The 12,100-nt window shown below is 37.6% G+C and overlaps 3 protein-coding genes across 14 annotated transcripts in view; 1 reads left to right on the forward strand and 2 right to left on the reverse strand.

Moving 5' to 3' along the window:
- The window catches only part of Cask (peripheral plasma membrane protein CASK), a 180,134-nt gene extending 170,293 nt beyond the window's left edge, over positions 1–9,841 (reverse strand). For 4 of the 12 annotated variants that reach the window (XM_071795776.1, XM_071795774.1, XM_071795772.1 and 1 more), the window contains exon 1: positions 8,624–9,834. In XM_071795776.1, coding sequence (XP_071651877.1) covers positions 8,624–8,682 — 59 coding nt within the window. In that variant the 5' untranslated portion in view covers positions 8,683–9,834. Of the gene's footprint in view, positions 1–8,623 lie in introns of all 12 variants that reach the window. The other 8 variants (XM_071795766.1, XM_071795767.1, XM_071795773.1 and 5 more) reach the window with 6 other exon arrangements.
- On the forward strand, positions 729–4,049 carry LOC139822991 (salivary protein Tsal2A-like). The gene is made up of 3 exons (XM_071795241.1): positions 729–1,193; positions 1,287–1,770; positions 2,101–4,049. The coding sequence occupies exons 1-3, from the start codon at positions 1,091–1,093 to the stop codon at positions 2,768–2,770; spliced, it is 1,257 nt and encodes a 418-aa protein (XP_071651342.1). The 5' UTR covers positions 729–1,090; the 3' UTR covers positions 2,771–4,049.
- Positions 9,842–10,512: 671 nt separating the features above from the next.
- On the reverse strand, positions 10,513–11,856 carry LOC139823333 (uncharacterized). Its single transcript, XM_071795779.1, has 4 exons — positions 11,636–11,856; positions 11,377–11,566; positions 11,080–11,165; positions 10,513–10,744 (listed from the first exon to the last, which is right to left on the reverse strand). Exons 1-4 carry the CDS (start codon positions 11,707–11,709, stop codon positions 10,549–10,551), a joined length of 546 nt encoding a protein of 181 aa, XP_071651880.1. The 5' UTR covers positions 11,710–11,856; the 3' UTR covers positions 10,513–10,548.
- Between the last annotated feature and the right edge of the window lie 244 nt (positions 11,857–12,100).

Consider the following 12,100-nt stretch of genomic DNA (forward strand, 5'->3'; position numbering starts at 1 on the left):
CGTTTAACCTGCTGAAATACTCCCTTTTACGTCGACAGCCCTGCTCATCAGACTATTTAGTCGCTTTTACACCGTAGTACACGCAATTTCTCTGCAGTTATACTCTTATCAACACGTACAGATCACATATGTTACGGCTAACCGAAACGCAGTATATAAATGCGCAAGTTACTCGTTTCCCTTGACGGCTCTGTTAAACTTAAGCCGCGCCGTCGCGCTGATATTACATCTCCTCTCTGTTATTACCATTATGAGTATATGAGTCGCTTATTGCATGGAGATTTTGTAACAATAAGACTTATGCTCAACACTAGAGACTTGTCCTTTGCAAGAATATAATGCTGAATACCGAATCTTTAGAAAAATAAATTTATAAGAATTTATAAAAAATTAATTTTGGTTTCTTTTACATTAAAGCGATTTATATCGTATCCCACGTTTCTTTTCGTTATCTTTCCATCACATACAATGACTGTAATATAATATCGCTTTCTACACAATAAGAACTACGGTTAGTAAATTCCCATACTTTCCATATTATTATATTCTAATTTTGAAAAGCACATTTTAGCAAAACACTTTTAACTAGTAATTATTACTTTAAATTTCAATTGTTCAAAAATGTTGTTTGTTTAATAATATAAATGCTGATATTACCAACAATTACAAAAACACTAATGGTCAGGTAGTAGATTGCTTTTTGTTTTAAATTTTTCTTTCTCTGTCTCTCACAAATTCTGTAATTTAAATATCTCAAGAAACCAGATATAAAAAGAAAAATGCAGTATCATTGCACAAACGCGCGCATTGTTTCATTACGTAAATAAATTCTACTTAAATTAACACGAATTCCACGCTTCTTTTTATCCGTGTGCAACTGATTTAAATCTGAAAAATTACGCGCCAGATTTATCTGACATCCACATCTCAGAAGTTTCTTCGTTGAACTGAAGCGATTGACGAGATTTGTAAGTGACATTATCTTACAGGCTACTGATAGTCAAATCGACATTTTGTTATCTCTCACGGATGTATATCATGGGAATCTACGTCAATCAACGAGTATAAAATAAGGAAGAACAAGCGGGCTATGTTGTTGATCACGTGCAAACGTTCCAGCTTAATCATGTTGGCGGTTATTCCGTTTCTTGCGTGTTACATCACTTGGACAATTGCAAACCCAATTAATCCCGGTAAACCATCCGTTTATCTCACAATGCTATTATCTGTTAAACGTTCGCGAAATTCGCTTTCACAGTTATGCTATCACGAATAACGATTCTCAGATGCTGGCTGTACGATCTCCACACAGTACAAAGTCGGCGATCTTAAGGAACCTCAACCGTTGCTCTTGAAACGGGATGGCAAGCGTGCGACCATCTGGTACCCGGATAACGATAATGGGACACTGAGAATATTCGCCGGTGGCTCCATTTATCTGGCATGCCCAGGCAAAGATAACTACCTCAAAAACCGAACTTGGGGCAACGAGGTCGAGGCAGTTTGCATAGAAGGTAAGGTGTTTGACGTGAATGGCGTTCGCCAGTATTTCTCGTCTCTAGTTTGCAAATCTCACCCCGAGCACCATGCTAAGTACACGAGCTCGCCACCTTGTCTCGGCAGACACAGCCCCATCGAGATCGGCTTCAACGTGAGCGGCACCTTCATCCGCACTATTGAATTATGCCGCGACGAGAAGACATATACAACGTACTACACGAAGTTCAAGATGACGAAAATGATCGGAAGCTATCAAAGGAGCTATCCCAGGTAAGATCTGTTAATATAATTGATAGACTTCATTTCATATCATAATCTTTTCTTTTCTGTTAGATTTTTGAATGAAATAATTGTTCAATATTAAACTCTGTGAAAAGTTTTAACGAATTAAGTATAATTTTATTTAATATATCAATAACTATATATATTTATCAATGTATTAATTTTTTGATAATCAGATAAATCGTCCATTTATTATTAGAATAGTTGATAACAATATACCTTTTTAATGTAATCTTAAAAAATAGCTTTTAAATACTATCGCCAATAAAACACCAGGGCGCATCGTTTACACATACGGCGGTTGATTGCATGTTTTAGACCGGGCAAGTTCCTAGCGGGAAATTTTTATTCCGGGATAGACGTAGACTATCTGTACAGATTCGAAACCCAGTTAGATACGCTCGCCAGAATCCTGAATTCGACCAAGTTGGCTGAGGAACGATTGAAGAAGTCGGTGCAGTTTCTCTCCCGCGGACATATGGTGGCCAAAGCGGACTTCGTCTATGGCGCCCAGCACAGGTCGACCTTTTGGTACTTGAACACCGCGCCTCAGTGGCAAACCTTTAACGGCGGTAATTGGAATTCTCTGGAGCTCAGCGTCAGACGCTTCGCCGCCAGCCGTCGTTTGGACCTCGACGTTTACACGGGGGTGCACGGTCAGATGACCATGGAAGACATTCGCGGCAAGCAGCAACCCGTATATCTGCACACCGACGGCGTGGTCATGTCCGCGCCCAAGTTCTATTGGAAAGTCATCTACGATCCATTGACCAAGCGGGGTACAGCGTTTGTGGGTCTCAACGATCCGTTTATCAGATTGCCCGCAGACGACGTGTACCTCTGCACCGATATCAGCGAGAAGATCAAGTGGCTAAACTGGAGACCGCGCAATATCAGACTTGGTATCTCTTACGCCTGCAGCGTCGCTGAACTGCGTAAGGCGGTGCCTGTTGTGCCGCCACTCGATGTGATCGGCATTCTAATGTGACACGAGCGAATCACTTATAGTTCCGTCCTTGTACGTATCGCACGTTGCGAAAAAAATATTGATAATCGCGATAAATCCACTTTTATTACTTCTAGATTTTTATACATTTATATTTTGAATTACTTTTAATTATATATGGATCCGTCAAAAAAAAAATAAATAAAAAAAATATATAAACTGTCAATATAGAAACGGACATATTGCAATACTGTATTATATGTATACGGTATAGATAAAATGATATATCTGGTACAAGTGTCTAATCGGCACATCTCTTATAAGTCAAAGTGTGACGATACTTCACTGAACATACTAAGCAGATACTTTATCTTCGATACAAGCGAGGTGTCGATAACAGGAAGTCCATGCGTTCGTAACAGTGAATATAGATGTTAACAACTTATTGAATAATATACTTTCAAATGCACTTATATATAAGTATTTGCATAAAATATATTAATCGTGTATCTATCGAATTTTATATTTATTCGTTATTGCAATATTTTTTTTATAATCGTGAAATAGCAATATTTATCAAAAAATATCAAGCAATATAGAGATGTACTTAATATTATATAGCTAAAGATGTACTAACATTTAATATTAATTTAGTTTAATAGGAAAGCTGACAAAGTTTGTAAAAAATAAACTATACTTGAACGCGGTGACCCACATATTAGTAGACTAAATTTTAAAATACACCAGAATAATAGGACGAAACGTCACATGGACGAAAATTAGCGACGCGAGAGTAACTTTTTATCGATATAAATAGCTCTAAAAAATTATTATCATGCTTTAAAGCAAGAATTAGAGTCGTGTGTCGACATGTCACACCATATCAGGTGTTAAGAAATTATGTGTAAATTCCAGACAAGCTAGCTTTATCTTCAAGACATAAAATAGAATTTACTTCGAAAGGATAAAAATTTGAAGCGATTATCTACGACACGATTTTGCACGGAGACTTGTCCCTCGCAGAAAAAAATATTGCATGTGTTTGCAGACAAAGAAACGCGAATAGCATGTACGTTTGAATAAGAGAAAAAGCTTCCCCGTAATAAATATTTATCGCCAAATATCATTAAAATATTACGTTATTTCCGAAATATATGTTGAATATACAATCGAAAATATTTGTAGAAAATCGTTTCACATATGTTTCATATATATATTTATTGCTATTTTTATTTCTATTTCATAATTTTTATTTTATACTTCATGGATTTATATATCTATGTGTATATGTGTACATTACTAAAACTACTAATTTATTAATAATCACAGTAAATTGCTCTAATCTCATAATATATTTACGGTATCTCGATAAATAATGTCAATAAATAATGTATTAAACAAAAAATCGTCTTTGATTATTAAATTTCAAAATTAAATCTCGAAGCAGAGTCACGATAATGAAAATGTTAAACTCCAATTTAAATATCCAATATTTTTACAACAGAAAAAGAATGCAATGTACTCTTCAAAATAAAAAAATTATTAAATTTAAAGTGCGTCACACGACGCGTTTGTATCCCGATAAATTCTATTATGCACATTAAAGTAGAACACAATATTTCAACGCTGAATAGAGGTAAACATTTTTAAACATAAAATATGAAAGTAAAATACCGAATGTGCAGCAAATGAATTAATATAAATTCTCGTTTATTTTAAATCTCTACAAAAGATTTCCCTATTCATATAATATATTTTTTAAAACATATATACCGCATAAGATTGATCTCACCATATAGATAGAACATCTATTGCAACTTTCATCAACCGCGAGATTAAGGTTTGCCGTTTATGTAATTTAAATTTCCATTAGAGCATTTGATCCGTTAGCCATAAAGGAATGCCATAAAAACTCGATTCGCGTAATTAAGTTCAAGAACAAATTTCAGAGGTAAAAGTTTATCCTGTCTTTTAAAAAATGCGAACACGTATATAGGATCTTCCGTGTGGGAGTTTGCGAGACAAAAAGTAGGGCGTGAATCGTAAAAGCAGAACACGCCGCCTCGTATCTCGCCTTGTACGTGTCCGTATCGAGATTTAAAATCGTCGAAGCATACTAGGGATTTCTCGGTGATGCTTTCGCTCTCCAGCGATAAAGCACCGAGGTAAAAGCGTCGAGGGCTCCTGTTCAATATAACTCCGTTTCCATTTCCACAATAGCTTCCGATACAACTGATCCTGATTTATTAACTGATAGCATCCACAAACAAATGTGCACAATGTTAGTAATAATTTTATCTTCATTTTTCCTCTGTCTTAATAATGTAATTATTCTCATGATTCGTATATACTTTAGAAACTGAATTGCAAAGCTTAATAGCGGCTGCAACATGAAAGATAAATTAAATGTTGTATACACAGTCGTTTACGGAGCCGTCTAGCGAAAAAATTAAAGCACACTAAATAATTATTTAGCTGATTGTGTGTGTGTGTGTGTGAAAACTCAATTACAAAAGAGTTACAAAGTTGAGAACTGGTTAGAGGAAATTCGACGGCTACGAAATAAAGTATAATATATATAGTGAGTAAAAAGCGCCGTTGTGTCGTTACGTTCGTGTTACTTCGTAATATCTTAAATACGGAACAAAACCCTTAGCAGTCGATTGAAAGGAACGACTTTAAAAGAACCGTTTGTGTGCGAACTGTAGCGTACGGCATTTAAGTTCAATTGACGCAGAGAAAAGAGCGCCGGCTGTGCGAATTCAATTAACCGTAACGAACGAAGAATGTGCCACTTCTTGATATACCTCATGCTGAATTTAATTGACGGGATCCACATGTAGGCATATATACAATATGTATGCAGGATGATCTCTTCAAACTGTCCCCATTGAAATATTTCTGCACCAATTGTTACGCGACAAAGCGTTTCTACTTAATTACACAGTTGAAAATAGCAAGAAATTGATGTTATATGTAGTTGAATAATTTCCTAACTTGTTCGACATAACATAAATTAACTAATGCTCGCGAACCTTAATAACGTCAAAAAATAGATATTTTCCTAGGCGATATTAAAAAATTATTGTACTTTATTGTATTTTCTGTTGATCGATCAATTTGTAAACATAGTTTAATCAGCGAGCTTGGCATCCTCAATGCGCATAATGAAGACAGAATGTGATATTGATGTAAATTCATCAGGATTTCGAGTTTGGATCAATTAATATTATTTGATGATATTGGGTGATTGAGTGTATTTTAATAAATAGCTTTCAGCAACAATATTACGAACAGTGCGTGCTGAATCACAAAAATCTATAAATAACACGTTATTTCTCAATTTATGAGAAAATCTATTAGGTTATACTAGGATAGAATTTAAAGTGGTATATATTGTTAACACTTAAAAGATAATACATTAAATTTATCATACAAATTCGACATGATACATTCTACATTGCATTATCTATCTTACTGATAAGAGTACTAAAATCTATAGCAAAAATACTTAAATTCTGACAAAATATAGTATGTACGTTTAAACAACGTACATATATTTCTTTCCTCTTAAATTGTATTAAATCGCGGCACACATAAATATTCTTCTTTCAAAAGAAGGTGTGATATATTTCACGTCATCTTTCAAATGTTGAATAATTTATGAAAACCATGCATAATTTCAAGGCGTGTCAACGGTTAATTTGTATAATTGTATTTATTTATACATGCATTTATAATATATCCAATTAATGTTCTTAAAACCTGTCGATTTTAAAAAATTATGAAATAAATATATGAAAAAGAAAGGTATCTGACGTGCGAATAAAAAAGTATGCGAGCTAATAAATTGTAGCGTATCGTTTATAGCATGATAATTGCAAGTCCAAGCTATAAATAGTTTGGACAGGGAGAGAATAAATCTGAGTCATAAGTCGATGATCGTCGAATAGCCTACGCCTTTGTGACAGGTATTTTAGTCGCAGCTGGTGACGTATATTATTTTGGCATGAAGGTTAGCCAATTGAATGATAAATCAAGTATTGGCTTCCGATACAAACGAAATTGCGTTTCCGTGACAGCAATCTCTGCTTTTCAAGCTATATAGTCTTTCAGCAGATTAAATAAACCGTTTTGGCGAAATCGATCGTTGCTAACATAGCAGTACGAAAACCAAGCGTTATGTAGAAGATTCGGTTTTAATTAAATTTTCGTTCATCAATAAGAAATACATTTTTTCGCGAATCAGTTGTTTCGTATGTTAGAGTATAGTCATTTTGTATTTTTATATTTTAAAAAAATTTCATTTTTGCTCAATATCGATATAAATCGGTTAAAGTATTATATAATTTATTTATATTTGATTCATTAAATGTTCAGGAAAATTTTCATAAATAAATAAAAAATCTTTTTCTAAAATTATGCAGGTATATACTTTTCCTATTACATTTTCTTTATATTAATCCAGATTATAACTTCTTCATGAATTTCTTTTTAAGATTTTAAGACAAAGATTCTTAAACAGGAACGATACAACATTTATAACTATGCAATAACTATCATAATTAATTTGATAAAAACCAAGATTTACTCAAGACCTTTTCGTTCAAATTCTAAATAGTTTTTTATTCGGTTTCTTAATTGTTTTATTTCTCGATTATTTACTTTTCCTGTTACATTTTTATGAAAAGCTCGATGAAAAGGCATGTTTCAACACTTCTGCATATTTTTTTCGGAGTTAGGCAATAATCTTGCCTTCCAAACAAATTGAAAAAGTCCAGCTTCAACATGTAAAAGTCCAGATAAATGATTTATCGACAGATAAATCTGATAGACAAATGGGCTGTTGCCAATATGCCAAGTAAACCATTTATTTTGAGAGAGACATCGCACGAAACGTCGAAACCTTATTGAAACAACCATCTATATTACATCAATTTAGAAAAACATTTGATTCCTATCTCTCTAGAATTTAGGAATTCATTCCACAAACGGCTCGATTCAAATAAGGTTTTACGTCGCGATAAGGAGCATAAATTGTTCACGAATTCCATTGTTATTTAACGAAATATCATTCTCAAGCAAGTGTATATCGACTCGCAAGAAATTATAAGCAAAGTATATGAATTAATTTGCACCGTGATATGGGAACGAGCAGGAAAACGATACAATTTTATTCGCTCCGTAAGCATGCGTGGCGGGTCGAGTTACTGGACGGAATTCGACGAGAAGGTGGAAACTGGAAGCAATCGGGAACTTGCACACACGCGACATGACGCGACGCGACGCCTTCCTCATTTAAACTCTCGCATCTCTTTCTCCTACTCACTCTCGTCCCGTGTCACACCGACGTACATACAATGCCGGGACACTTGAGACCTATATGTCTGGACACCTTTATCATTTTATTTTTCAAATAAGTATAACGCGAATTAAAATCGAACATAAAAATATAATACAAGAAAAATATTTTTATCTTTGATTCTTTGATTTTTGTTCGCGTTATAACTTACTTAAGGGCTAAAATGATAGAAATGTCCAAGACATAGGTACGTGTCCAGGCATTGGTACATTTACCTTGCGAGCTCGCGGTGCGCGTACACACACACGCACGCACACACACACGGGCTGCGGGCATTATTTTCCCTGCTCAGCGGGTTCACATACGCACGCATACGCGCAGACGCGCGAGTGCAACGCATGTGCACATATACATGCGCACGTAAAACCACCACGCTCAAAGTACCTCCGCCCACCGCCGTTCATCCAATCGCATCGCGCTTTCTCTCTCTCGCGCGCGCGGCACCTCCTTATACACCCTTTTAACCGCTTTAACTCGCAGATTCTTCCTCACTCTCTCGCCCACCCCGGGGCCGGGGGATTCTCGTTACTCACTTGCCGATAATCTCGCAGAGCTCGTAAACATCGTCGAAGAGAACCTCGTCGTCCGCCATAGTGACGACGAGGAAGAGGAGGAGGTCGAAGGAGACTAGTCGACCGAGCTAGGAGCCCGCACGCGTCAGGAGACTCAGCAGACACGTCGCGGTTATGTGAATGCCGCGGTTGCGTGACAATTCGGAGCGCGTGCAAGTGCGCGCCTTTTTCTGTCGCTCCGCTCGCAATTCGCCGACCAACGTCGTCGTGATCGTCGACGTCGTCGTCGTCGTCGTCGTTGCCGCCGCCGTCGCTGCCGTCGTCGTCGTCGTCTCGGTCTTCGTCTTCGTCTTGGTCTTCGTCTTGGTCCTCGTCTTCGTCCTCGTCCTCGTCGTTGTCGTTGTCGTCGTCGTCGTTGTTGTCGTTGTATATCAGTGTGTCGTGTGGAATACACGCGGCGTGAACGCAGCCACGTATCGAGGATTCACGGCCGCATCGCCTGTCGCGCCCGTCCCTCTCCCTCGCACTCGCACTACGCGCCGCCGGCCCGCCGTCGTCGTCGTCGCTCTCCTTTCCTCTCGCCTTTACGCACACGTCACGCACATATATGCACGCACGCACGCACGCACATACACACAGTCGTGGGGACAACGCAGCCGTGTGTCGGCGGCACACACCACCCGACACCGACACCGACCGCTCTCGCACTGACACTCTATCGGCGGACACGAGCCTACACTGTACCACTGCGGGGCGCGATCGTGACTGCTCCGTACGTACGTGGTGTGGCGCGGCGCGGCTCTGCGCGGAGCGATACAATATATCGGGGGAGCGACACACCGCCGACACCGCCTTGTCACAGTACTCACTACTCACAGTCTTGTCACCTTTCCGAGCTCGCCCGCGCCGGCAAAGTCAGCGCGCACGGGAAAAAAAAACACAGACGGCCCGCGGTCAGTGATGTTAATACACGAGTACGCGAGAGCCAGGCTCGTAGGTAGGCAGGAAGGCCCCGTCGTGACCTGCCTCAAAAGCAGCGCGAGGAAAAACCCCGGAGAATCGTGGAGTCGTGGAGTGTCCGGGGTGCGTGTCGCGGGGGTGTCCCCACCGCCGCGGGAGAGCCGCGGGCACGCGGGCCGAGAGGGACGACGGCGCGCGGAAGAAATAACGATGGCACTGGCACACACGTTACCCCGTGCTCTCTGTCAAAGGCCGGGGCCAGTGGATTCGCTCGCTCCGAAGCAAGACTGGTTGCATAAAACGCGGCGGGCGGCTGCGCCGACTGCCAGTCGTTCTCCTCCGACTCCGACGCCCCCACGGCTCCCCCCCACGCCCCCTCTGCGGCCGAACTGTGCGTGGAGGGGCGGGCGTGGCGCCTGCCTCTCTTTCGCTCTCTTTAACTTGACGGACCTTTTGCGCTTTAACGTGTCCTTTGTCCTTTGCTTCCTTCGTCGCTCGCTCGCTCGCTGAGTATAATATGCATAGCCGTTTCTATAGGCCGGTAAAGGATACCCTCCGATCAGCACGATTGAGATATTACCATCTTCTCATGGAGCGCAATCGTTACTTTTTTTACCGGCCGTTTATGTCCGTAGAAATAATATCCCTTTTGTAAAATAAATAAGATTATATGATTTCTGTAACTTAAATTGTTTCTGTAAACATATGACACTTTTATATATTTCTCTGTATATCTTTTTTCTTTATCAAATATCAGCCACCGATGTAGAAGAGTTTAAAAATGAACGCGATATATTTGATATATAATTAATATTAAAAGTATAATATCTTTATATGTAAAGATACATTAATAGCATGTTTAATTTTACTTAACTATAAATACGTTTTTGGCGCACCGCAACTGATGGCAAGTTGAAAGAGTATAAATAAAAAAAGCTTGAAATTGATTATTTAAGAACTGGTTAAGAAAAACCGTTTACTTACCGCTATCGTAAACGCGGCAGTCCGTCGAAGATATCCTCGATTTCTTCCCTTCGTCCGAACACCGATAATACCAGCATTATACGATTGTGATACCATCGGTGATAAATGGCATGCTTACCGAGGGCTGTAAACTTCGCCTCGTTCTCGAGATATTTTAAATGCTTATGATCGAATCCTCGTAAAACTATTATGTCTTCCCTACGAGCATAATTTAACACATTATATATATTCGCCTCTATGCTGTATGTATAAGTACGTGTGTGTAAAAATCATACGTCTTAAATTTGAAACTATATGTAAAAAAAATTCACGTAAAATATTTACTAAACGATGAAATTAACACAAAAACAGAGGGGCCCAATTCTCTAACGAGAAACGTATGCGCAAACTCTGCTCTAACAGAAAGGCTGCAAATTGATTGGCTATCGCACAGTTTTTAGCCAATAAGCTTGCAGTTTTTCTGTTAGAGCAGAGTTTACGCATATACGTTTGTTGTTAGAGAATCGGGCCCCCAGAAACTTGGTACTCATTACCCAGATTTCTGCCATTGAGCAACATAAGGATTCTTTGCCCGATCGGCTACTAATTCGTTGTAAAGTGCAAGTATACTACGTGCTATCTACAAACAAATAATGAAATGCATATTAAAGCTCCGAATAACTGCATTATTATTTTAAATTATTCAGCACTTTATTTTAAAACACACACGTATATGTATATACATATAAAAATAGATATATATTTAATAAATACTTGAACTTATATTCACATTTAATATACTATATATATATAACGGGCTAAAATTTTTTAATAATTATTTTAATTCTTACCACACTTGCTGCTATTCCTAATTCCATAGCAATATCAGTATTGAGTATTGAATAAAAGACATATTCGTCGAGTCCGACATGTCTTCTAACTTCTCTTCTAACAATTCTATATTTTCTGTTTCTCTTATTATATATAATTGTCCATTTACTATTTAATTCCAATATTTTTTTAAAATTAATCTTAATTTTTCTTAAATTTTCTAAAGTTATAATATAAATAATACATGTATTTACAAAGTGTAATTTTATATCAAATTACCTATTTAGTGCTTTGTCCGAAGTACTGAATTTATTATTGCAACATCTTTTGCCATTCTTATTCTGATTTTTCATTATGCAAACTGCGTAAACTTCTTTACGTCTTATAACGCAAATAAAAATTGATTATATATTTCTCTTTAAAGTTATTTATATAAAAAATTTTTGATCCATACATATAATTATATTCTAATCATGTTAGTAAACATCTCTCTTTTTTATTTGTATTATTATTGTATAAATTATTTTAATGCGTGCATTTTGTACAATTTTTTGAGATCTAACCTAATCTAATCTTATTAATCTGACTAGCAAATTATTATTGCAACGACATTATATCGCGTACTTTAAGTACTTTTTTAATTGCATCTACAAACCTTCGTTACAAATACAACATAGATAAATCAATTTTCAATACCCAGAAGGGATGTGAGGGGAGGACGCTTCTCCATCAATTGTAGTGAAC

The sequence above is a fragment of the Temnothorax longispinosus genome, chromosome 12 (assembly GCF_030848805.1).
Source record: "Temnothorax longispinosus isolate EJ_2023e chromosome 12, Tlon_JGU_v1, whole genome shotgun sequence".
Classification (NCBI taxonomy): domain Eukaryota; kingdom Metazoa; phylum Arthropoda; class Insecta; order Hymenoptera; family Formicidae; genus Temnothorax; species Temnothorax longispinosus.

What these genes read in the sequence shown, in the direction of transcription:
- LOC139822991 (XM_071795241.1), top strand. Translation starts at nt 1,091, where the DNA reads ATGTTGTTGATCACGTGCAAACGTTCCAGCTTAATCATGTTGGCGGTT. An exon ending in TGCAAACCCAATTAATCCCG is followed by an intron (nt 1,194 to 1,286) that starts GTAAACCATCCG and finishes AACGATTCTCAG; the next exon opens with ATGCTGGCTGTACGATCTCC. An exon ending in TATCAAAGGAGCTATCCCAG is followed by an intron (nt 1,771 to 2,100) that starts GTAAGATCTGTT and finishes TGCATGTTTTAG; the next exon opens with ACCGGGCAAGTTCCTAGCGG.
- LOC139823333 (XM_071795779.1), bottom strand. Translation starts at nt 11,709, where the DNA reads ATGAAAAATCAGAATAAGAATGGCAAAAGATGTTGCAATAATAAATTC. An exon ending in TCGGACAAAGCACTAAATAG is followed by an intron (nt 11,567 to 11,635) that starts GTAATTTGATAT and finishes AGAAAATTTAAG; the next exon opens with AAAAATTAAGATTAATTTTA. An exon ending in GCTCAATGGCAGAAATCTGG is followed by an intron (nt 10,745 to 11,079) that starts GTAATGAGTACC and finishes TTATGCTCGTAG; the next exon opens with GGAAGACATAATAGTTTTAC.